Source organism: Epinephelus fuscoguttatus, linkage group LG8, assembly GCF_011397635.1.
Source record: "Epinephelus fuscoguttatus linkage group LG8, E.fuscoguttatus.final_Chr_v1".
Taxonomy (NCBI): domain Eukaryota; kingdom Metazoa; phylum Chordata; class Actinopteri; order Perciformes; family Serranidae; genus Epinephelus; species Epinephelus fuscoguttatus.
In genome coordinates this window covers 6,693,453-6,720,705 of record NC_064759.1, presented here as the reverse complement: position 1 = coordinate 6,720,705, position 27,253 = coordinate 6,693,453, and the positions used below count along the sequence as shown (strand labels likewise).

General features: G+C 39.7%; 2 protein-coding genes across 4 annotated transcripts in view; both read right to left on the bottom strand.

The window, feature by feature from the left end:
- Window positions 1-20,261, bottom strand: part of dgkb (diacylglycerol kinase, beta) — a 127,739-nt gene extending 107,478 nt beyond the window's left edge. For 2 of the 3 annotated variants that reach the window (XM_049583321.1, XM_049583324.1), the window contains exon 1: window positions 1,795-2,191. The gene's annotated coding sequence lies outside the window, so the exon portion shown is untranslated. Of the gene's footprint in view, window positions 1-1,794; window positions 2,192-14,464; window positions 14,492-20,221 lie in introns of those variants that run through there. The other variant, XM_049583322.1, reaches the window with a different exon arrangement.
- A 5,181-nt stretch (window positions 20,262-25,442) lies between these two features.
- agmo (alkylglycerol monooxygenase) overlaps window positions 25,443-27,253 on the bottom strand; it is a 78,298-nt gene continuing 76,487 nt past the window's right edge. Inside the window, exon 13 of the mRNA XM_049583339.1 lies at window positions 25,443-26,764. Coding sequence (XP_049439296.1) covers window positions 26,684-26,764 — 81 coding nt within the window. The 3' untranslated portion in view covers window positions 25,443-26,683. The remainder of the gene's footprint in view (window positions 26,765-27,253) is intronic.

Genomic DNA, 27,253 nt, shown 5'->3' with positions numbered 1-27,253 from the left:
AAATGTGATTGCAACATCTGGAAAATGAAAATACAGCCCATCATTCCATTGATTTTTGATGTTATTATTCTCCTTTTACAATTGGAATATCCAGATTTTCTATATACACACTGATATTTTGAATTAAAGAAAAACATTAACAGCAAATGGGAGTGAAAACCAACAAAAACCTGCTGTCAGCTCAACAGATTGGCTCAGAGTGAAGCATAGTGAAATGTTTGCAACAAGTGGAAGGGTCCTTGTGTGAAAATAAAAGCCTAATTTGGGCATTCAAAGCTGTGTTAGTGCTGCTTTCAAATGACCTTGCATCATCAGCCTGACTGGTTGCTATGATGACAACACATTCAAGTTCAAGCTAAATCTGCCTTTGTAGGCTGGTACTTATGTTATTGAATTGAGTCCAATACCTAGTGTTTCACTGGAGGTAAATTAGAAACCATAAGTGTTCCTGCTAGAGCGGCATTTTTTCATCTAAAGCTATTAAAACAGCATTTAATCCATCACAGAGACACAAATGATTTTAGGGTTTGCATCTGCAGCAGCTGTTTTAGACAGAATGATGCTCTTTACCAAGGATTTTATTATGTAGCTGTCGTGCATACGGAACCTCCCTCATATCAGAGGGTGGATAACATGCCTCACTGTTATTTGTTATTTAATACAAGCTAAGAGTCAAGCTGATTTATCAGTTCAACACTAATGTATGTGATCATAAGAGCTGTACTGATTAGTACAACATCACAGCTGTTGAGATTTATACGACCTTGCTTTCCATCTTGTGTAGAGCGAGTTTGCACATAATTGTATGTTTGTGTCGATGCCACTCAGGCATCTGTGGGGGTGTATGTGTATGTGTGTGTGTGTGTTACATCGCCAGTGAAGCATTTGCCCCAATTACTGAAACTGTGGATCAACAAGTGGACATGTTCATTCACGTGAGGGGTGGATGTGTGTGTTTGTGAATAAGAGATATCGATGTGCTTTTTAGCGAGGTATAACTGTGTCTAATTCTGTTTGGACTCATGTGTGTACGTGTTCATGCAAGTGTGTGTGTGCATCCATGTGTGAATACATGTGCAGAAACGTCCCTTCTGTTCCTACATTTTACCTCGAAACATTGCTGCATGAAAAGGGCAAAGGCATAAACAAAAGCCATATAAATTATTAAAGAAGCACCGTTATTGTTATTATATAGACTACATGAAAAAAAAAAAAAAGGAAAGCAACAGCCAGCATGATGTGCAGCCACCAGTGTTTCTGTGAGAACACGCTGGGTGCGTGGGAATCAACCTCCCTCGCATAAACTTTGATCTGCCGCTGGAGCTGCAACCAGAAAACACTCTGCAAAGGTCTCATTTAATGTTTCGCTCATACAGCAAAAAAGGAGCTGGAAGAGAATCTTATTATTAATTGTAAATCTCCCACAGGTCTTACACAGTGATACCATCTCTAATATAGTACTGATGTGTGCAGTACACTCCTGCTGTGCACTGCACTGTAATCATCCTCTCTGTCTTTCCGGTGATGCCTAACTGCAGTGCATCCTCACATAACACTCGGCTGGCATCCTTTCAACAATCAAAATCCATTTCCACAAATGTCATCAGATCGGCTTTACTGTCCTCCAGCGATGCAGTGAAGATAATTCAGCGTGGATCCATGCGCTATGCACCCCACTGACAGGAGAACTCAGCTGAGACACTGCCGATGCCACGACACACAGATACGGTAGGTAGTGGCCACTGCGACACATGCAGCACCATGAATGAGATGTGGTAACAACATAAAGCTCACCTGCTGCAGAGCTCGGGTTAACCGCCAAGAGAGGATGAGGGAGGAGTCCTCCGGGCAGATGTTTTCAGATGAAGATCCTCAGTCACATTCCTGCTGTTTCCTCCTCTGGGTCTTCTGTCAGCTGCAAGGCAAGAAGTGTGTGTTTGTAATTAGATGGAGTGTGAGTATCTGTGTATGAAAGAGAGCAGACGAAGGAGCAGAGGCAGCCCTCTCTGCTGCAAGTCAGTGTGTGAGTATGTGGATGGTGTTTGTTTTCCTCCGACGGTGTCTGGTCAGAGCAGCAACGCTGGGGATGTGGAGTGGGGAGAGAGAGAGAGAGAGAGAGAGAGAGAGAGGGAGAGAGAGAGAGCAGAATTATCCAACACTGCTCTGCCTGCAATGATCAGTTTCCATACTCCCGCTCACTCACGTCACATCCCTCTATCCCTTCCCTCAACCGCTCTGGTCCTCACCTTCCCCTCCCTCCCCTGAATTAAAGAAAACCCTGAGGTCCTATGCTCTCTTGCTTTCTCTCCCTCTTTTTCATCTCTCTCCCCCACTTCCCTCCTCCTTTCAAGCCACCTCTACTCCGGTCACCGTGGCACGCATCAGCCGGCCACATTAGCATTCAACGCGACAGGCGGTAAGTGCAGCAACCTGTGGGATACTCTCTCAAGAGGGGCTGAGAGAAGGCGGGAAAAAGAGAGAGATGAAGACAGAAAGGAGGAGAGGGTGGGGGGCTGAGAGAAGGAAAGATGAGAAATTGGGACAAATAAAGAGAGGGTGAAGATGATGCAGGAGGACAGGAGGTGGAGGAGGAGGGTTTACTTTATGGTGACCATTTTTTTCCCATCTTGTTTCATCGTGACATGAAGGAGTGCTCTTTTAGATTTTTTACAATATAGGAAGAGATGGCTGTGTTTAGAATTACTGCATATTTAATACTCTATACGATATATCTGAGCACTACTTTCTGTTGACAGCCCAACAGTGTAATGTGTCAAATTTTATTGATACAAAAATTTAGTTATCAATGATGACATAAGATTATGATGATCCAAAAGCGTCCAAAATCTCAATTTACTTCTTTTTGCAGAGTAAACTACTGGGTCTGACTGTTCAGGAATCAGGGACCAATTTTGTTACAAAGTTGTATAATTGCCTAGAGTTGGTTTGTGTTCTCACGGCAGCATTTACAAGAGGACCAGATCAAATGCCTTGTGTGAGAAAGCTGCTCTTGATTGGTCAGAATTCCCATGTGGGAAAAATCCAGGAAGTAAACCAAATGAAGAAGAGTACACTTGCAAGATAAATGTGACACTTTCTAATGCCACAATGGAGGGACAACTACGCAGGTTGATTTTAGCGCTGACCGAGTACGATTGCTGTGTTCACACCTGCCCAAACAAACCGCACTTACGGGACAAACTTGAGTTCGACTGAACCAAACCAAACAGGGCAGGTGTGAAAGCACACTTAGACTAAGCCCCTTCAATTCTAGCAAATAACACAATGGCGTGCTCTATCAAAATCTGCTGGAAGTCGCCACTGTGCATTTTTAGATAAACATGGATTTATGTCAGCATCTCAAGTTTGGGTCATTTTGGAGCTTTGTTTGGTTTTATATCAATAAACAGTCTTGTCTTTCAGAATTTGAAGGTTTCAACACCAAATTGAGACAATGAATTCAAGTTTCAAAGCTTGTAAAGGCATTATGACAAGCTAGCAGTGAACACTTGTCAACCACAGTCTGGTTCTACTCAGCGCCACACTCTCTCTGAAATTATGAATAAAAGGCTTATAGTAACAAGGCAAGGCCTGGGACAGTGGGTTTTCATCTGATTTTGAATAAAGTCTTAGCTTCAGAATATTAAAACCTCTTAAAACTACTGGGTCACCAGTGGCGACCCACTTCAGCAAGTTCTAAGCAGCTTCGAGTAGCATTGAGCATCAAAATATAATGTTAAATGTTTAAAAATGTGTTAATATAGACATGCTACACATCATTAGCTTGGCTAAAATCTCCACAATTCAATCGCTAGGTTGATTTTATGGATACCATGAGCTCCAAAGAATAATTAATTCATTTACTTTATATGTCAAACTAGTCACATCTCAAAGGATAAAATGACCTTTCCTTTTGTATAATTGTGTTTATAAATGAAGGTATGCTTGAGGCAAAATTTGTTCATCCATCATTAAAATTCCAAACAGTGTCATTAACATTTTAGGCATTTAGCCAACACTCTTATCTAGAGAGACGCCTGATGAGTGCACGTCAAAATGAGCTCAGATTCTTAGGTGGCCTGACTACACACGATCAATAGTAATGAAGTCCGGGATAAGAGAGACAGCCTGGGCCTCAACACGTGAGATGAAAGAGATCTTACCAGTTAGCTGAGAGTTATCAAATAGGGCAACAAAATAAAACAGACAACACCCTTACTGTAAACAGACATACACATCGTATACTGTGTAGTATACATACTGTGCTGACTACTGTATTGAGAAAGAATTAGACAGAATTACATATTTTATCAACAAAATAGGGAAACCTTTAAATGAACAAAGCTGCAAAATGTTGACACTGAATGCAAAATATTCACTTCTCACAATGTATTTTAATTTTTCTACAATATCTGCATTTGCAAAACAATTCTGGCTCATAACAACTGAGCATTATTTCTTTATTTTAGTTTATTTGTAAAGGGACCATGCACAATATTAACATAAATGTTGCTATTTGATGTATTGCACCAGATTTAGGTTAAAGCTAATTCACATCTGCAGTCCCTTGGCAGTAACTGATTATAATTTTTATATTTAAGCACTTACAACATTTGGTTGAAGTTAGGAAAAGATTATGAGCTTTATTAAACATTGAAAAAGTAAAACTTGCCTTAAAGAGTAAGACATGACATGTCTACTGATCATAATCTACAAAGCAATTACATTTCCTTGCAAAATATATTTGGTAAAGCGGTAGTTTATTATCGTAATTTCTAAGAGACTGGGTTGCAGATGTAAGTGGCTCTTGTGTTTGATTAAATATTAAAATAAGATTTGACAGAATTCAAAAGTTGAGGAGCCTGGAATTAAACTGCTCAGCATTCACATAATGTCTTTATTAATTCAAGCCCATCTTCAATTTTACACAAGTGCTATGGGTTATTGACATGACTTACAAAACAGGGACTGTCAGGTTTGTTAACTATAAATTATGCATCATAACAACATTAGCATACAGGTTTAATTTTTATGGCATAGTTACAAAAAATAGTAATGGAGCTAGTCCTGAGCCCTGTGGCACTCCAAACACTTAAGTGGAATGATCTGAAGGATGTCTTAATTCTACAGACGGTGGTCTCAAGGTTATGAGAAGTTAATCTTCGTTGTTGACTCCAGAGGGAGATAGGCCACAACTCCAGGTTTCAAAGTCAGATGCTTTGCATTGTTATCCATCCACCCCAAAGTCCTCAATTGGATTCATTCATTTGAGGGTCACGGGCGGCTGGAGCATTTCCCAGCTGACATTGGGCGAGAGGCAGGGTACACCCTGGACAGTTCACCAGACTATCACAGGGCTGACACATAGAGACAGACAACCATTCACACTCACATTCACACCTACGGACAACTTAGAGTCACCAATTAACCTGTATGTCTTTGGACTGTGGGAGGAAGCCGGAGCACCCAGAGAAAACCCACGGTGACATGGGGAGAACATGCAAACTCTACAAACCCTGGGGTTTTACACAACATTAATAACAGGGTAACTGTTACCCATGAATCCTTATGCAATTATGTGAGTTAGCTAACGCTAAATCACTCTGTGGCACTTATCCATTATGGCAAGGTGAACTAGTTAGCAATCATATATGTATTGTTAAAACATACTGGCCAATTAGCTCTATGATTATTCCAAGTGTAGAAACATTCTTGTGAGTCACAATATATCATTTTGTAACTTTTTGAGCAAGAGACTGTGACACACCACCCACCTCAGAAACCACCTGCTAAAGTGCAGAAGGCGAGGCTAATGCCCTTAGCCATGCTATAATTGCTGCTGACTGAACAGCTGCAGGCAAACACAAATGTGAGAAGACCCAAAAATATTCAGAGAATTATCTCAAGCATAACGCAGTTTTATAAAATACATGCAGTAGGGGGTTCTAGCACAGTCTCCCTTTGACCGAAGGGGTCCTTGATCTGAAAGATGTTGAAGACCCCTGGTTTAGAGCATAGGTCCACAGCAAAACCTTCTGCAGGAGACAAAGATTACTTAACGGTTTAAGCTCTTAATGCAAACCGTCTGAACTAACATTTGTCATTATAGCATGTTCTAGCACATTAAAAAGTTGCATCCTACATTACCTACATCTCTCACGGTGCCACAGCGCTAAATCCAACTTGTATTGCATAATCAGCAATTTGACAGACGTGATGAACATAATATCATATTTGTTTAAAAAGTGACAGAGACAACAGTGTCTGATAGGCTGTGAGCCTCTCAAGAAAATGAAAACTGCACGAATATGGCAACATTTGGGACAATGAACAAGGAACGGCTTGAGGGAGTTTGCCAGGTAGCTGAAAGTTCCTGCTAAGGTAAATGACCATCGCTATTATCAAGCTAGGCTACTTCCTCTTGGATCTGTTGAATGACATTTTCAGGAAATATTACAACATGAAATGTGTTTTCTGTTTAAATAGTAATGTTACAAACATAGAACGATTGCAAGTAGGCTTCTCTCCCATCTTTTAAGTGGTTTCGTCTCATGTCTAATCTGAGGCGCATGTTTATGTATTTAATGTGGATAGGGAGCTCCAATGTAACACAATGTAATATGATAATAGTCATACGCTCGTTTCCTGTTAGGACGCGGTCTCATTATGTTCCACGCGGGAGCAGATGCTGAGTCAAGTGCACAAAATTCGGTATACCAGTCCAGTCCAGTCAGGCTCTTAATAGCAAACCAGTTTAAAATTTTTTACCTTGGCCCAACTCTATTCAATAACAGCTTCTGCCCAACTGTTCTGTGTTACAGATAAGGCCATAAGCATGCTGCTTAACCTCCACATTGCTCACACCTTTGACGTAGCCTTCCACCTACAGGAACCATCACTTAATCTGACCCAGAGCTTTGGCATGGATTGAGTTTCATTAAAGATCGCTGAACAATGACCCAGATATGGGCGGTGTGTGTGTGTGTGTGGGGGTGGCAACCCTCCAGTGTGCAAATAACGTTTGAGTTTTAGTGCTGCCTCCAGGCTGCCAGTGTAGGTCATGTGGGTGTTTACATTTGTGTCAGAGAGGCAGGGGCGGCTGAAGTATTGACTTGTCCTTCACATGTGACTGTCAGTGGGTAACTACAGGGCTGCCAGTATCTGGACTTAACATTTATCTACTGCAGAATATTTAAATTATATTTACATAAATATGGTTATCTTAGTCCAAATTTTATCATTGGAAAAATATAATTACCTATGTTTCTCTGTCAAGTTAACACAGTTGAATCAATTTGTCTTAAACCTGCAGTAGCAAGGCTACATTTTGTTTTTGCAAACATAAAGCTGAAAACACATCACTGATATATTATCACGTTATGAAGCTGTAGTGGTGAACATGTTAGCAAAGAGTTGCTTCTTACCACATCCAGTAGATGCAAAGCAACATTACCATTGATTTGGAGTCGTGCTTATGTCCACCTGACGAATGTAAATCCAATATTCACTCGCCCCCTTGCCCTTGTTTGGTGTCCAACAAATCCTGAGGGGAATATCTGTCTCTTTAGTTGCTAAATGCTCCGGTATATTCACCACCTAGTTTCTAACTGTGTCTTGCCGTCTGTAAAACCAAAACAATGAGCGGAATAGATGGTAAAATAGGGGAAACAGCAGGTTTGGGTCATAATTCTCTCTGGGTTTGTCATTACAAGTGACTCCTTCTACATTATATAGGGCCGTCGTCACAATGACATCAGTTTGTTAGCTGGAGGCAAAAGACAATTCGCCACCACAGGGATGTAGGCTACATAGGAGTCGTAAAATGTCATCTTGTTGGGTTACTGGGAGCCAGAAAAGAGGGAGTAATGGCTCAAAACTAAAATTATATTGCATACCAGCTGCCACTGCCCGTCAACAAAAACAAAGACAACTGTGTTTAAGCGCGATAAGACCAAAGGACTGGACGGAGGCCATCATCAAAAATGCTCACATGTGCAGCGCACACTTCATATCAGGTTAGGGAAAAGTATTTCCTGGTGTAGGGATGAATAATGTTATGTGTATTAAGGGTTATCATGTCCACTTCAGGGATTAAGAGGAATATTGGATTTCTCCATAATGCTAACTTTTACACTCATTAGCTAACATTAGCCTCGATAGCAAAACAAACTGAAAGAAACTGTTCAAGGTTCGCCCTCCTTTGAAGATTTGCATAGTAATCAACCACAAAGCTTCCTGTGACACCATCCATCCACTGAGTGAGAGCATACGGGTCGGCCAGTCTGGTCCGGTTGGTCAGTGTTTACGGTTTCAAGAAACACTCATGGTCCCGGAGAGTGAGTGACCTGACATGGTGCTTTGGTAAATTCAGTCTGATGCTCTACACTAAAATGAGAGCCCTGTTGGTCGAAGAAATGGAGCGTAATATTTCTATATGAATTAATGAATGTTTAAGTTAAAGGATAACTTTGGTATTTTTCAACCTGGGCCCTATTTCCCCATGTGTATGTGTGCGTATGATTCATAAGTACAACTCGTTCTAAAATTGGTTCAGTATTGAGGGAGGCGGATGCAGCTGGGACCCGGAAACGAGCTAAAATGGTAATGGGGGCAAATGTGTCCTGTATAAGTTTGCACATTAAAAGTGCTTTTTTCCGCCACTGACCGGTTCAGATTGCCAGTGTTATCTCTGTAAATAGCATACTAAACGTTTCCCTTACCCTTCACTTCCTCTGGGCTGTGACGTCATCTTGCAAGAGCTTTGCTTGTTGCTGGAAGAAAACAGAAGAGCCATGCAGAGCGCCGCTCTAAGTGGCGCTGGTTGTCCCGAAGTACAGTTCATGTACAGTACAATGGTTCATGTTTGTGCTTATCCGAATTGCAAGAGCAGGATGTCGCGCAACAACCCGTACAGCTTTCATAGGCTGCCTTTGTCGGACGGCGAGATGCTGAAGTTGTGGCTAGTTGTGCTACAAATGGATGCTAACACTCCTGTCCAGACACTGCGCCTTGCAGACCATCGGGTATGCAGTGCTCACTTCTTCCAAGATGACTACTGCCAGCCGAAGAAGAGAAGACATCCAATCCCGAAACACCTCTTCCTCAAGAAAACAGCTGTCCCACGAGTAGCGAGAGCTACAGACACAGTGGAGCAAAGCTCTCGCTAGATGACGTCACACAGCCCAGAGGTAAGGGAAACGTTTAGTATGCTATCTACAGAGATAGCACTGGCGATCTGAACCGGTCAGTGGCGAAAAAAGCGCTTTTAATGCGCAAATTTATACAGGACGCATTTGTCCCCATTACCGTTTTGCGGCTGCCGGCTGCATCTGCCTCCCTCAATACTGAACCAATTTTAGAACGAGTTGTACCTATGAATCATACGCACACATACACATGGGGAAATAGGGCCCAGGTTGAAAAATACCAAAGTTATCCTTTAATCACACATTCACTCCATTTGGTGCTCTGCTGCGCCGTCTTTCCAGAGAGTGTTGAGGGTACGCCCTGCCACTCTGAGAGTGCAGTGCTCTGGATAACCGAATGGTACATTCAGATAGCACTCCAAATTTACAAATGGCACTCAGAATGAGTATTTGCACCACTCTTTCTTGTTAGCTTTTTGGGTCATTTCTTCTTTCGTTGCTCATTGCCTTCTTCGGGTGTTTTTAAAAGAAATCAAGCCAATTTACTCAGGTTTCAGAGGGTTAATTGCACATTATTAATTTTTCCATTAAAGAACTTTTACATTTAGGTAATAAGACCCTAAAACTCATGTCATCTAAGATATTAATATGAACTGAAAGACAGCCTTCTGCATTTCTTATGGTTTTGTTGTGTAAACGTTTCTAATTAAGCCAAAGAACAGTTTTTTTTGTAACTACACTCCACTATTTATGTACAACAATTTAAAAAAACTCTGTTGTGTTCTGTTGTGTTTCACCATTCAGATGACAAACGATTCACGTCAAATGTGCCTGTCACCGCCGAGTGCATCAGACCTGCATCATCATGACCCATGCATGTGGGTCAGGCGTATTGTAGGCAGGTTAGAGCAGCCTCCCTGGCAACTGACTGCATCACGCTCTGCATCAATGAAAATTCAAATCAAATCCTTTTGTCTCCATAAAGATCATGAAATGTATTTTTGTCTCCAAGTCCTGCGCCATTTTCTTGGCCTGAATGTCAGCAGATAAAGAGTCTCTCAGAGGCTGAAATAATTTTACTGGTTCAGTTAAAATAATTTAGTTATACTGGGGATTTGTTTTCTGTTTAACCAGCATTAGACTGGTGCCCAGTGAAAAAGCAAAATAAAATAGGGAGTCGTAAATGTTATGGAGCCTCATGTCCTGACTGTGACTAACTCAAATGTGTTGAAAGAAAAAGCCTGTAAGGAACAACAGAATGTGTCAGAGCCGCAAAAAACAGTGATGGAACTTTTTTTTTTTAAGACGCTGACCACAGTCAAAAGCACTGACATGACCTTGTGCGCAAAATAAACACCACAAATTACTTCCACCATCTGAAATATTACACTGAGGCCAGGAAAACTTCAGCAGCTGACCACTCAAACATCCAGTGGAGCATTACATGAGACTACCAAGGCTAGGAGATAAAGATATGGTTCCAAGGGTTGGGTCGATTGGACGATGCCATCATCCATCCTCGATGGCAGTCTGTCATCAACCACTTAACTCACCATCGTGCCCCACCCCCCACCCCAATCTGTCTGTCTGTCCTTCCACACCAACTCTAACCCCACATTTGTATTTAAAAAACTGAAACTTTACATTTTCTATGAAAACCAAAGTTTTTTCGAGAAGACAATGCCGGAACTCCAAAACCAGCACTGGAGTAGTACCTAGAGTGTCATATTTTGACATGTAAGGCCCCTAAACAAGCGTCTGGATTTGACGAGCTGGGAGTGAGAATGTATTGGAGAAACTCATGATCACAATTCTGAGCTGGGAAAAAAAAATAAAAAAATTCAACCCCTCTCCAACTGCTTCACTTTAGTTCCACTTTACACAGCCCAGCAGGTATCAGGGGGCAAAATGTGTGATGATTTTGGTGAATGAATTAGTGATACATATGCCATGGGAGCTTGTAGGTGTTGGATAAGAAGCTCTCCTGAAGGTGAAGTGGGACTTCTACTGATAAAATACAACTCAGCGCTGACTCTCTAAGCGTTAGCCAGGGCTGATACTAATGCACTGATGATTACAGCACTTCTCGTACAATACGTATTGCAGTCTGAACCTTCTGCTGGGAGCAGATGGTTTGTAGAATAAATACATTGCTAAGAAAATCAACATTACAACTTCTGAGATCCAATCAAATCACCATGTTTCTCAGAAGGGAGCTGGCGACTCTGTCACCACCATGACCCCCCTGACTGTGACAGCAGCCCAAAGCACATATATCAATTCTACTCCATTTCTGGCCCTCTTTGCTATAAATAGCCTGAGTGTGGAGTCTAGTGCAGAACACCATGTATCATAATGGGACCATTATGTAAGGTCCTGTCCTGTGCATCAACACAGGCTGACCCCAGGTCTTCCTCCCTGTGGGGCTGAGAACGCATTGATGCTGGCCAGATAACAGACAGCTGGGTCTCCCTCACTTAGTTAACATCCCCAGGCAGAAGCAAAAGAGCATTAAGAGTGAAGAAAGCCTGACATTAATGTACAAACACTTCATATTAGCCTGAAGGCATCTGCCATTTTCAGGAAATGTCTCAGTATGCTAGGGGAGTACTGATTATTAAAAAAAAGGGTTTCATTCCACACTGATACATGTCCAAAACAAATGTTTCTCAGCATTTTGAAAACGCAGATGCTCACACAACTCAGACTCCTCCAACTACATTCATATACATAACTGATCTGCTTAAAAAAAAAGTGTTTTCTGAGAAACCTAGCATGTCCTGAGTGACTGATTAGGCTGCTAGACACTTTGTAAGGTTAGTAAGTCAAAATTCTGCAGTGCTTCAAGTCAGCGTACTTTTAACATTTAGTCCAACTGAACTGAAACTGTATCTTTTTAGGGACTGCTGCAGTATTAATTTTTCCCTGTGACTCACAAGTCATGGGGTCTCCTTTGAGAAAAAAAAAACTGAAACCATAATGACAAAACTAATATATGATATTTTTTGTTTCATGATGGTGCCCCCTATTTTCACCAAACAAACATTCTCCCCAAAAATGCGCACTGCTTAAGTCAGTTTGCAGGCTAGGTAGCCAATTAGCTGGTCAGCTGCAGCATGTAAACGTCCCTTTGGTCCATTTAGATACTAGTGTAGCTAGAAATCCAAGTTACTTTTACTCTTGTTCCCCTGCCGTAGTTCAGCCTGCCAGCCGCTGACGCTGACACTCCCCTCTGGCTAACGGGGCCAAGCAGCAACCTCATCAGCTGAAAAATGAAGTCAACGGAGAAGTGCAAAAAACTGCAGTTCCTTGATTGGCCCCTTGAGGCTGGCTTTAAAAGCCAGTCAATCTTCATAGACACCCATGTTCAAATGCCAAACTTTACAACAGTAATAAACATGTTTACAGCCTGGTACAAAAATGGTTTTGGTCTCTATGGCTTATGTCAATATTCATGACAACTGTATGGGGGGGTGAATTTTAATATAACTCACCTGTCTACATTTATTAAAGTTATGCATATTAAAGAGCAGGGCTGCTTTAGTGAAAGGCTGTCTGTGAGGTGTTGCTACAGTCAAAAAGTCAGATCCACCCCTCAATTCTCGAGAGCTCCACCCTCTCATCCAAATATGGTCACTTCTGGCTTAAAAAAAAAGACAAAGAGAACCTCTGATATTTCCCCGAAGACTTTTTTTTCTTGACAATAAACAACTATTAACCCAACATTTTAAATGATGTTGACATTATTTTTGACTATCGTAAAACCTCAAAGTCTAACTACTGCCTTCAGCATTAACTGAAAGTGTGTTTAGCTACCTGCAAAGCTGTTCACGTCCATCCACAGTGAGATGAGTTTAATTATATCAACTGAAATGTTATTTGTAAGTGAGAGGCTGAAGATTAAAGCCACTAAGTGTAGGCTAACTGACTGATCATTTTGTGTTGTGATCACACGATGCAGATGTTCATCCATTCATTTTCTGTAACCTGTTGGGGGTCGCAGGGGGGCTGGAGCCTATTCCAGCTGACACTGAACGAGAGGCAGGGTTCACCCTGGACAGGTCACCAGACTATCACAGGGCTGACACATAGAGACAGACAACCATTCACACTCACATTCACACCTACGGACAATTTAGAGTCACCAATTAACCTGCATGTCTTATGGGAGGAAGAGGAAAACCCTCGGAAAAAACCCCACACTGAAACAGGGAGAACATGCAAACTCCACACAGAAGGGCTCCACCACCCCAAGGTTAGAGCCCCTCACCCTGGGTTTGAACGAGGAACTATCTTGCTGTAAGGCGACGATGCTAACCTCTGCACCACCGTGCCACCCAATCCAGGTGTTATCATACATATTTCTATTTCTGTTGTCATGACAACTGCACCAATACTTATAATACTGTCACCATTAAGCTGTTACATGGTTCAATCACTGAACTTAACCAGCATATATTTGGGAAAGGGGTCTATAAGAGATGGGCCTTTGATTCCTTTTGCAGAAAACTCACCAAAGCTAGGAAATACTATGGTTTATTAAAACCAATATGACCAGTATTTCACTTACGTAAAAATAAGGATATCGAATAACACCAGTTGCGAATCACTGATTTGATCTAGTGTGTGCAGGGTTGGGAAATTTTCAACTTTGGTTCCCCCTGGTGGCAACACAAAAAACAACCCCCTTCATACGTGTATATTCTACGCATAGTGGCTGTAACAATAAAGTTAATACAACATGCTGGGTCAGAGATGTCCCATTTTTCAGAATTTAGATATCTCAGTAAATCTGTGTCAATCATCCACAGCCCACTCAGACAGGTAAGCCTACAGGGTGATGCTGTCCACTAGGTGACAGAACATATAGAAATACTTTCCAATGACAGAGCATCACACAGACCTTATGCATGCATGTCTGTCTAGTGTGTTTGAATGTGCCCACGTTTGCGCATTCATGTGTGTGTGTGTGTGTGTGTGTGTGTGTAGTGGGACTCCCCTCTGTCCCCCTGCAGACAGTTGGTGCAGAGCATTGAACTATATTATCATTGCATGAGTCACTGGAACATTCTGTGGCTCTGAGGGAGCAAATCACATTTGTTCCCTCTTCCCATCTGCCATGTAATAAGGAAAAGAGGAGGAAAAAGAAGAAGCCACATAGACAAATAAGATGTTTTAGCTGATGTGTGAAGTTTAAGTGTTTCTACACGGATTGAACACACATCTGTAGAGATTTTAGCGTGATGAAATAAAGATGGATGTAAGTTTCACTGATAATGTGCTTAAATGTCTGTTTTATTGTGCAAATGCAAACTCACCAAATAGTAAGTATTCTTATAAGCGACCTGTAAGAAGGGAAAAATGATGTTATTCAAATGCACAGCAAGAGATGGACAGCTTAGCTTAACAGCAATGGGCTTTTTGTTACCTTTAGACTGTTTTACTCCTTTCTTTATGCTACGCTAAGCTAACCATATCCTGGCTGCAGCTTATATTTACTGTACAAGCATGAGAGCAGTACCAATCTTCTCATCTAACCCTCAGCAACAAAAAGCAATATTTATTCATAGATTTTACTCAGCTTTGTGATCAATAAGTCATAACCATAAAAACACTAGGGCACACTGCTTTGCAAAAATTAAAAATCCTTTAATAAATGCGCGTAGTGCTTCTGCGTTTCAACTCATAGTCTTCTTAAGGGCATGTCTAAGCTCTCTCGGATTTTATTATTTTCACATCTACCAGTATTAAAGGATAACTTCAGCATTTTTCAACATAAACCTTGTTTCCCAATGTAAATTGATCAAAGAGACTCATGTGAAAAACAATTTTTGAAATTGATCCAGTATTGAGCAAGCATGCAGCGGCAGGCAGCCGAGCACTGAGCTGTAATGGAAGTACACGGGGCAATTGAACATTGTCACTCTATGTCTATTAAAAGTGGTTATTTTTGCCAGAGTGGCTCAGATTGTTATTATAAGTGTCTGAAGTGTCTCTTTACCTTTCACTTGATCCAGTCTGTTTGTTATCGCCTTGTTAGTATTAGTTACTAGTATTTCACAGTAGAGTTATCTAAAACATATTCAGTTCATGAATGATTATTTACCTGATTTCAATCATGTGGGTGAGGCTTTCGAATCTGACCACTGCCCGTATTCATGCGAGTATACACTGAAGAGTGGATGAGGAGAGAGGAATGAAAGGCAGTGGACGGTGACCAGGGCTCTGCAGGATGTGAAGCAGGGAGATGTTGGAGCTCCTGGAGTTGCTGTGACCCCATGCCCACATAAGAAGAATGCCTATGTTGTGAAGAGTGGTTCATGTTTGTGCATTTCCGACCTGTGCAGACAAAATGAGTTACACTTCAAGCAGCTGGATCCTAACACTGTCCTGCAACAAGTGACATCTCGTGCTTTCTTGTGATATTTAAGAACAAGAATTCTGCTTAAGAAGGCAATAATAACCAGACCAGACCAAGTGAAAGGTAAAGTGACACTTCAGATATTTATAATAACAATCTGAGCCTGTCTGTGGTGAAAATAACCACTTTTAATTGACATACAGTGACATCATATGATTACCCCGTGTGCCTCCATTGCAGCTAACTCCACAGCTGCTGGCTGTTGTCCGCTCCCTCAACATAACCAATTTCAAAAATTGCTGTTCACATCTGTGTCTTTGCTCAGTTTACACGGGGAAATAGGGTCCAAGTTATCCTTTAAATTATTCGTTTCACCGTGGATCAATATATGACTGTTTGCAAAAACACTGATTTATTGTGAACATGTCCAAGTAAATGTGTAAACTATGACACAAGGTGTGCACATTCCACATAAATAGCTCGGTTTTCTAAACATTTTATCTCAAAAGACACTTCACTTCATCATGTTGTAGGCAAAATCAGGGAATCACTGAAATCACTAGGGATTAATCTTTTTGGAACTGTTAGTGTCTGTACAAAATTTTGTGCCAACACATCCAGCAGATGCTAAGATATTTCACCAACAGACCGATATCACCATCCAACACCCGTGCCGCCTACATGGCTATAGACACATCAGTGAGCCACACTGTTGCACTGAGTGACATGTTCCTTCATTACCATAAACACATACACTGTAGTTTATTTTGACTCAATCCCCCATACACAATCCTGCTACCACAAATACTCACTGGGGCACCAAATGTGGATTAATCCACAGCTAAAAATAGTCCCCAACAAAATCACTATTTCCTCCTGTTTGAGTAACATTTGATTTAAACTACAGTGCCTAGCTATTTTAGGAAATCACTGAGTTCTTTGTAAAAATGAAGCAATATATATGCGTGACCTGTTTTTAAAGTCCAGGTAAAGCAAAAATTAATGTGTAATGAGTTTGTCACACCACAGAAAAATATTAACCTTTCCGTCATATTAAAATGATTAAAATAAATTGCCAAGTATATAAAATTCGGTTTAGAAATGATAAAAAAAAAAATAAAAAAAAAAGCAGTATTCTCTGCTCTGCGACAAAGCAGAGACACACCGCAGTGAGCAGTAACTGCTGGTAGGCCGAGTCACCTTTTCAGGGTGAAAGACTGAAAGTCACGTAAGTGACGGCTATGTAGCTTGTATTTATATGATTGTGGCATTTAAAACAGTTTATTTGTGTTAGCCTGAAATAGCTAAGGGAGCTTGATGAACGTAGCAAACTTGTCCCTTACTAGTGATGTTACGCTCGAGCCAGTTTGCTCGACACAGTGTCGATCTATTGAAGCGCAAGTGTTCCGAGGCAGTGTTTCGATCCCTGCTTCGGCACGCCCACAATCACGTGACTACCGGGAGCGAGGCCTCGTTACAGGCAGTCCCAATGGTCTTTCACTTAGATGCAGTTCTGACACACAGCCAGCAGATGTCACTCTTGTGACTTTATGAAATGCTTCGAAGCAGTGTGTCATTCTTGAAGCAGGTGTGTCATTCTTGAAGCAGGTGTGTCAAAGTGGTTCAATGCTTCATGAAGCTTCGATTTCACCATCGCTATCCCTTACACACAGGGTGAACGAAACAACACTAATGCAGTGTGCTTCAACATTAGTACAGTAGTAACATAAGCCCCTTTTACACTGCCTCTTCAAGGCAGGAATGTCACGCAGTTATGCCGCCTGATCATGCTCTATATAAGGTACGATCATGACATGGAGGGACAAAGTGGTCTCACCTTTAATACCCCACAGGAGGTAGTACCAACGCCGAAACTAAGTCTGCAGGACAAGACCATGGGCAGAACATTCTGACGATGTGTTACGCGTGCGACCCACTGTGGTAGATTTAAAAAGTAGCTTGTTAGTTGTTAGAGTGCCATGAAACAAGGGTCATAACACAACACATAATTGATATGTTATTCAAGTAAAGAATTTGATGGTATTTCCCATCTTTCCTGAGCAACAGTTTTGTGTAAAAGGAAGCAAAAGCCTGTCCCAAATTGAGTCAGTTGAGTTCAGTGATTTAAGCAAATAATAGCCTGGGCTATTATTCAAGTTTTACAACAGCAGGGGATGGGTTATGTTAAGGATGGCTTCAGTGCATCATCCAGCCATGATTTCAGGCCTGCCAAAAAAATCCTGGACACAAAAATGCTGACTTTCACACGTTTTAAACAAGCATTTTCTAACATGTTTAATGAGTTTTACAAAGAAGTCACAGATTTTGATTTAGCTGGGCTTTTAAGATTTCCATCTTCAGTTGGAGCCAATGGGCCTGGAGCTGAGAGCCACAGACAGGTTAGACAAGTCGGAAAGTATTGGGAGAGGATAGAGAGAATATTCCCAGCCTTATCTTTTAAGTGTCCCACTTCTAATTAGAGAAAATGTTTGTATAAAACTCTTTTGAGAATTCATTGATGCCATTTTCAGATGATTCAGAGGCTGTTAAAAAGCTCCCATTGCTCTGCAGGGGATGAAATAACTGCTGGTTTGTTTTTGCTCCCTTTTACATTACAGCCAGATCTAATTCTCATTGACCGTCTCATCGATCGTTTTTCTTGAGCGACATTTCCTCGTTCCATTAAGCGAGACCCCGGGCAGAATTCCCTCACCACCTATTAGCAGGATTTCATGCAAAGGTGAAGGCCATATCCTTCCACAGTGGGATCAATATGTCAGCTTCTCAGCCTGTCGGTGGATCGCTTCAGTAATCCAACAGGTCATTAAAAAGCAGAGGATATGAGCAGAGCAGCACAGAGAAGGGCTCTTAATCTCTGTTAAAGAAAATTTAGAGACTATAACATGTCACGGTTAATAATGTGTTATACTAAATGGACTGCAGATAATGACATTAACACGGTTAATCAGCCTGAGTAAAAAATGGGTTCCACAGAGAGATGACTGTGGATGTGGATTTTATCCCCCATCATTCACACTGGAGGCCCATGATGATGTGATCTCTTAATGTCCAGAATAAACAGGAGGAATGATCAGTGTTGTTTTACTGTGCACCTATCTTTTAAAAAGTATACTTCAGGTCTTTAAAAAAAACGGTACGCAACTCCTATGATGAATATGTATGCAACATGTAAAATATAATAACTTTACTTGTATTTATTTACTCTTTTTTTCATTTTATTCATTTTGTTTTTTGTTTTTTTTAATTTAATTTTATGTTTTTATTTTATTTTATTTTTCTGAAATGCTTTGGCAAGAACACTTTGTTCACAGCTATTTGAACTGAAATGAATTTAATTGATATAAAGGAGTTAAAATTAGCACATTAAACAAACACAGTAAAATTCAACATACACATTAATGCAGCAGTAATATTAATAAAAAAGCATCAGATATAAGTCAGTCTGTAAAAAAAAAGGCAAAAAAAAGGCAGCATACTATGTATATTATACTGTATAGTAACCAAGAATGGACTGCAGCAGTATAATGTAGAGCCTGTATGTAACACCTGTATGTAACAAGTGATTTCTTTATTAACAGATTACTTTTATTTTAACTTGTATTTATTTTCTATTTAATTTATCTATTTTGGTTTTGTTTTTAGTTTTGTCTATTAATTTTATTTTATTTTATTTATAATATTGAACATATGCCACACAGGTATAATAAATACGTATATTTATTTTATTTTTTTTTTATGTAATTTTATTTAATTTTTATGAAATGTTTTGGCAATAATGCTTTGTTCACGCCAATACAGCTATTTGAATTAAACTGAACTGAATTTATATAAAAGAGTTAAAATTAGAACATTAATCACAGTAAAATAAAACACACCATTGCAGCAGTAATATTTCTCCAAAAACATCAGATATAATTCAGAAGTATTTAAGTATTTTCAGTGTGGTATTGATACTTTTACTTGAGTAAAGATCTGAGTACTTCTTTGACCAATGGTCAACAAACACATAATGTTAACTAGCCTCTTGCTTCAGGTATTGCCAACGGTTAATATTAGCCTATTGCTAACGGTTAGCCTACTGCCAACGATTAATATTAACGTATTGCTAACGGTTAATATTAATGTACTGCTAACGGTTCATATTAGCCTACTGCCAGCTGTTAATATTAAGATATTTCTAACTGTTAATATTAGCGTATTGCTAACGGTTCATATTAATGTATTGCTAACGGTTAATATTAATGTATTGCTAACGGTTCATATTAGCCTATTGCTAACGGTTAATATTAATGTATTGCTAACGGTTCATATTAGCCTATTGCTAACGGTTCATATTAATGTATTGCTAACGGTTAATATTAATGTATTGCTAACGGTTCATATTAGCCTATTGCCAACAGTTAATATTAGGATATTTCTAACTGTTAATATTAGCGTATTGCTAACGGTAATATTAACGTTAGTGTATTGCTAACTTAACTGTTAATATTAACGCATTGCTAACGGCTAATATTACGGTGTGCTGCTAGCTAACGTTAAACAATCCGACGGCGCCACAACTGCTGAGTTTTACTCACACGACATTTCATTAGAAAGCTAAGATTCGTGTGATTCCGTTGATGCGGATAAAACCAACACAGCAGGTACAATCAATGCTTCTGTCAAACCACCAACAAAAAAAACGTTAACTCACCTGCGAAGCTCCCACAGGTAATATTTAGACATAAGTTAACGATCCAAATTCAGTGAAACATCCAGTCCACATTATTACATCCAAAGATATCCACAAACGGTCGTTTCATCCTTTCAGTAAATAAATATCTCTAACGTTACATAAACTTGATCAATGTCCTGTTTTGTTTTTTTTTTGTTTTTTTTTTGTTTTTATTGAACAATAAAGTGTTAACAGGCAGGTACACCACAAATGAGACAGTACAAAAAAATATATTCAAGATTCTAGAAAGTGTTGGTACAGACAAGAAGACAGTATAACAAGATAATAAAAAGAAGCAGCAGAGTTTAGTCAGAGGATGGGAAAAACGTTTCATAATGAGCGATAAGTTTGATGCTTTTACTGTTTTCAATTAAACATAAGGATTTCATAGTGTTATCAAATTCTAAGAGGAAGGTTTTGAAAATGGGGCAAGACTTGGCAAATTTTTGTTTGTGAATGTAAAATTTAGCATGAAGGATTACAAAATTTAGTAAAAATTCAAAATCTTTGTTATTTTTGTTAGTGTAGTAGCATATGATATCTCTTAATGTAAAGGAGTATTTGATATTGGCAGAGTTTAAAAAATGGAGATTAAGAGCTGACCAGAAAGCTTATGTGATTCCACAATCAAAAAATAAATGTGAAATAGTTTCAACACACTGGTTACAAAAAGAACATAAATGATCTATTTCGGTAAGATAAATGTCCTGTTAGCAAAGTTTCTTTTGACAGGATGACGTAGGAAGGACCCGCCCTACACTCACTCTGATTGGCTAGTACTAGGTACCTTTGTTGTTTGGATTGGTGAGGTTTAGTGGAGTTTGGTTAAGTAGGGTTCTAAGTAGGACAGGTCATCTCACCTATCCCAAGGAACTCTAGTTTATATGCACACTCACTAGCCACTTTATTAGGGACACCTGTTCAACTGCTTGTTCACAAAAACATCTAATTAGCCAATCACGTGGCAGCAACTCTGCATTTAGACGACCGGCTGAAGTTCAAACTGAGCATCAGAATGAGGAAGAAAGGTGATTTAAGTGACTTTGAATGTGGCATGGTTGTTGGTGCCAGTCGGGCTGGTCTGAGTATTTACTGGGATGTTCACACACAGCCATCTCTAGGGTTTACAGAGGATGGTCCCAAAAAGAGAAAATATCCAGTGAGCCAAAATGCCTTGTTGATGCCAGAGGTCAGAGGAGAATGGCCAGACTGGTTCAAGATGATAGAAAGGCAACAGGAAGTCAAATAAGCACTGGTTCCAACCAAGGTGTGCAGAAGACCATCTCTGAAGCAACAACACCTTGTCCAACCTTGAAGCAGATGGGCTACAGCAGCAGAAGACCACACCAGGTGCCACTCCTGTCAGCTAACAACAGGAAACTGAGGCTACAGTTCACACAGGCTCACCAAAACTGGACAACAGAAGATTGGAAAACATTGCCTGGTCTGATGAGTCTGGATTTCTGCTGCCACATTCAGATGGTAGGGTCAGAATTTGGTGTCATGGATCCATCCTGCCTTGTATCAACGCTTCAGGCTGCTGCTGCTGGTGGTGTAATGGTGTGGGGGAGATTTTCTTAGTACCAACTGAGCATGGTTTAAACACCACAGCCTACCTGAGTATTGTTGCTGAGCGTGTCCATCCCTTTATGACCACAGTGTACCCATCTTCTGATGGCTACTTCCAGCAGGATAACGCACCATGTCACAAAGCTCACATCATCTCAAACATGACAATGAGTTCACTGTACTCCAATGGCCTCCACAGTCACCAGATCTCAGTCCAATAGAGCACCTTTGGGATGTGGCAGAATGGGAGATTCTCATCATGGATGTGCAGCCGACAAATCTGCAGCAACTGTGTGATGTCATCATGTCAATATGGACCAGCATCTCTGAGGAATGTTTCCAGCACCTTGTTGAATCTGTGACACCAAGAATTAAGGCAGTTTTGAAGGAAAAGGGGTCCAACCTGGTACTAGCAAGGTGTACCTAATAAAGTGGCCTGTGAGTGGGGGTGATGGTCTGTCTTCCTCAAGCCACCAGAGACTTGGGAGTTTGAGGATTCTGTGCAGTTTCTTAGCTGTTCCTATGGCTGCACTCTTCTGGACAGAGACCTCAGATGTTGTACCTCTTCCAGTTTGGGGTCACAGCCCCCTTTGCATACAGAGAGTAAAGAAATGAAGGACTGACCTGCTGTTACCTGTCATCATCAGCGTGGACCGGTTCACTCTGGAGTTTCTTAAAAAAACACAAGGCTGGCTGCAGGAAATACTTCAAAATCAAACCCAGAAAAAATAATGTGTGAAAAATCCATCCCCTGTGACCCCTCATGGGTTTAAACCTCTGAGCTTGGAGCATGTTGGATGTCTGGCCACACACTAATCAGTGATGTCACAGCAGGACTTTGGTTTTAACAGCTGCTGGAAATCAGTGACATCACTGATTGAGACATGAACAGTTTGAAGCCAGAAGAGAAGCAGAAGTTCTCTGATTTGATGTCTCCCATGATGCTCGGAGGATGTGTGTAAATATGTGGCCTGATCTATGAGCTTTTAATGTTTTCAACACGCAGGATCCTATTTTAAGCATCTGCTGTTTCCTGACTGTGGAGTTATTTTAATGCTACACACACATGCAAATGAGCTCAGTCTGTAGGCTGTTCCTTACAGATGTTACCTGCATCTGTCAGGGAGGTGAACACATTTGATAACGTGTGGTGTTTCAGTGAAGCCACCATGAGTGTGCAGCACATACGTACAGCAGAGCGACGCCATCTGTAGACCTGTTAATGACACATCATGAATATTCACACAGTTTTCACTAAATCCAGTCATTAACATGATCTGCAGACTCTGGTGTTTTCACCATGATTACAGTCACACACTGATATTCATATTTTTATATTTGCACATGAACATATACACACTGCTTTAGGTATCATTTTGTGAGACACGTGAGATTTTAGTCGTATATTTAAGACTGTGACGTCTCAGGAGTGCTTAATAAAGATGTGTTTTTACAGGTATTTATACAAAATGCCAAATTTCACACACCTTCGGGACTTTAACATGTGACAATGCTTTTTATGGAAACACATCTCACACTCAATACTTTATTAAATATTAAAATATATATAAATTACATGGAATACTTATCTTTATGTAAAGCACTTGTCAAATCTCACACTGTGAAAAATAGTCCGTTTTAATAACTGATAATTTTCCTCAGTGTTCTCATATTGGTTGCTGTTTTCCTCGTTCTCAGAATTATTTTATATTAAAAACTATATAAAATACATGGAATATTTGTCTTTATGTATAGCTTGTTTTTTTTTTTGTTTTGTTAAAAAATTGTTTAACATCAAAGTGATTTTTTCCTTGATCTTCTCATATTTGTTGTTGTTTGTGCTCAAACTTAGCACTATTTTATGTTAATAAATTTATACACACACACACACACACACACACACACACACACATATATATAAATTACATGTAATACTTTATTTTTAATTTTTTTATTTATTTTATATACTTTATTAATCCTCCTGAGGGGAAATTCCATTTTTTCACTACTTGTCTTTATATACAGCACTTGTTCAATCCCGCCCTGTAAAAAAACAATGTTTATTTTCTTTAACACAAAATTGATTTTACCCTTGATTTTCTCAGATTTGTTTTTTTCTCAAACTCAGTATTATTTTACATAAATCTCATCCTGTAAAAAAAAATAAACATTTTTCTTTGTTGTATGACTGATTTTTTTTCTCCTTAATGTTCTCACATTTGTTGTTTTTTTGTCATACTCAGTACTATTTTCAAATAAAAAAATGTATGTAATAAATTACATTACATACATCTTTATATTTAGCATTTGTTAAATCTCACCCTGTAAAAAAAGTTGTTTCGAAAACAAAAATCTATTAGTTTTCTTTTAACACCAAACTTATTTTTTCCTTTGATTTCCTCACATTTGTTTTTCCTAAAACTCATTTTCTATTAATATATATATAAATTACATGAAATACTTCTCTTTATATAGAGTACTTATTAAATCTCATCCCCTCAAAACTTTTTTTTTTTTTTTTTTGGAAAATCTTTTTTTTTTTTTTAACAGCAAACTTTAATTTTTTTGTTGTTTCTCATCAAACTCTGCTATTTTATATTAATATATATATAAATTACATGGAATACTTATCTTTACATATAAATCTCACCCTGTCTGATATTTTTTTAACAGTAAACTTGATTATTTTCTTAACTTTCTCACATCATGTTGTTTTCCCTCAGGCTCAGTACTTTAAAATACATCTTAATGTCTTAAATACGCTGATGAAGGGATTTTCACTGATCACATAAGACGTGGATTTCACAGAGACTTTTGGCGGTTGATTACAGCACCATCTGCTGTGGACTGTTTGTCACTCCCACACAAGATCTGGAGGTTGGAGGGACGGATTCATACCAACAATCTGCTGTTTCGACACACACTGCACAAACCTCTCCATTAGTCATGTGTGCATTTTTAGGAAAAAAAAACAAAAAGACATAATGAGCAAAATTACAGTTCTTTTAATTGCAGTGAGGAATGAAGAACAATACACTGCACGGTGTTGTGCAAGTTAAAGCTTCAGTATGAGCAGCATTTGTTTCGTACGAGGCAGTGTTGGGAAGAGGTGAACTACACGTCATCAAACCAGCAGTTTAATTACAGTTTGCAGGAGCTTCCTGGTAGTTCAACTACAGTCATATTTGCATATCATATCAGAAAGAAGGGAATGATTTTTTACTTTTATTTTATCATTACCTCTCTCCTGTAATTGAACCCTGTTGGACCATAATTAGCCAAAAGTATTGTTTCTACTATTTTTTCCCCGTTAAAGGGACTTTTTGGGGAGTTTTTCCTTATCCGCTGTGAGGGTCCAAAGGACAGGAGGGATGTCGTATGCTGTAAAGCGCTGTGAGGCAAATTGTGATTTGTGATATTGGGCTTTATAAATAAAATTGATTGACTGAAACTGATCATTGCTTTTTATTAACAAATGTTGTTGGGTGCTGTACCAGAAGCTACCTGACTAACTGAGAAATCCTATTTGTTACAACACCACGTCCTGGACTCTTTTGTGGCTTTGAAGAAATATTCATGTTTTTTGAAACATCAGTTTTCAGTCATTGCTAACATGCAGGCTGCAGTAACATTAATAACTTGAAAAAGAAACTGTTACTGATAGCTTTCAGGGGATTTGCCAAGCTGGTGGTAGATTAATGATGCGCCATTTTCCTTTAACATATCTGGCACTCGACTTTTTGGGGGTCATCTTTGTAAAGTTTAAAACTATTTTGACTTTGTCAACATCTTGCTACTGAATCTGTAAGTCTGTCACTGGTGGTCAAACTGTCAGAGTCACCAAACTAGGTCTCTCACTAAGTTTAAATGTCCTTGTCTAAGAATAACTAATAGTTTATTTTGATGCATAAGCCGTTATGTTGGATTACTACTTCTTAATTTATGGGCTGTTTGGGATTTTCAGCATTATGGTGTAAAAAAAAACAAAAAAAAAAAACAAGAGCATTTGAATACTGATTAAGGCACTGATTAGCATGGCAAGGATCCAACCTTCAGTCCTATTTTTTTCTAAGCAGCTTCAGTACACCAAACTCCATTTCTCCCTGCGGTAGCTTTGCTGTAGTTTTTCCAGTGTGAAGTAATTGGCAGCTTTCAAAGCTTTGCTCCCCCAACACTGATAAGAGGTATATGTTGCATAGTACTGTAGAGGCATAAAATAAAGTCATTTCCACAGTGGTTCAGGTGATATATAAAAATGTTAATTCATTAGTACTTTGATTAGCAGTGCAGCACCCCTGTTATAACAGCACTGACCAGTGGTTCTCAAACTGTTGGGGGGGTCACAGAGCCTGTGCAGGTGGGGCTGATGATCAGGGGGAAATATGGAGTGAAACAAAGTTGGATGAATATGATTTATGTGGGGAAATAAACATGCTGATGTTATTATGCCAACTTTTATTTCACTATAATTCAACATGGATCCTTCTTATAAGCTGCTTCCCCAGTTATTGTTCATGATTAATTGACAATTCAGCTTGTGAGGGGGGGGGACATGACAGACAAAGTCTGAGAACCACTGGTGTGGACATAAGCACAGAAGATGCTTATAAAGAGAGAAATGCACCATTTGATAAAAAGCACCAGTTGAGCACCTTGCCTTGTCTTATGGCTGAATGATGAAAAGTCATAAACAGACTTCAACCAGCTGCAGATAAAAGGTGAATGAAGCAGAAGCTGGAACAACAACTGTTTCTCCACACACAGATGAAACTGTACAAAGTGTTAAAGGTGATTAAAATATGCTACTAAGGAATTATGTCAACAATTATGACTTCAAAGGCTAAAATTCAGTCGGGTTCTTCTTGTGTCGACTCAGTCGGCCTTCCTCTTGATGGTGAGCAGCTGAGTGAAGCTCTGCAGAGCCCAGTACAGCAGAGAGAGGGAGACAAAGGCCTGGACAACACAGACAGAGAGGAGAGGTCACAATCAGGGGCCGTAGTCACAAAGCCTGCGGGTACAAAGAGTTTCTCCTGGTGATGAAACTCTAGGAAATTTTTAGCAAATATTTTCCCCTAAAATTAAGACAAGATCCTGGTAAAGATACAAACATCTTAGCCCTTAAGAGAGCGCCTGAGGTTAACAAAGTGTTAGGAGTAAAGAGTGAGAGGCTCATGAGTTTCTTATGTAGAAGAGCAAATGGTGGAAAGACAAAAAAAAATTCTCCAATCACTGGATGACAGTGAGTTAATGAAACGCTACAGATCAGATGGTGCAGGGATAACGTCTGTGGTCGATCTCATCAGAGACGTGCTCACATCTCCCACCCACTCCAATAACGCTGCAACACCAGATATGAATGTGATCACAACTCTCAGCATCGGAAATAAACCTAAGCACATAAATGCGACTACAGGCTGCTGCACAAGTACGCCTATGATTTTT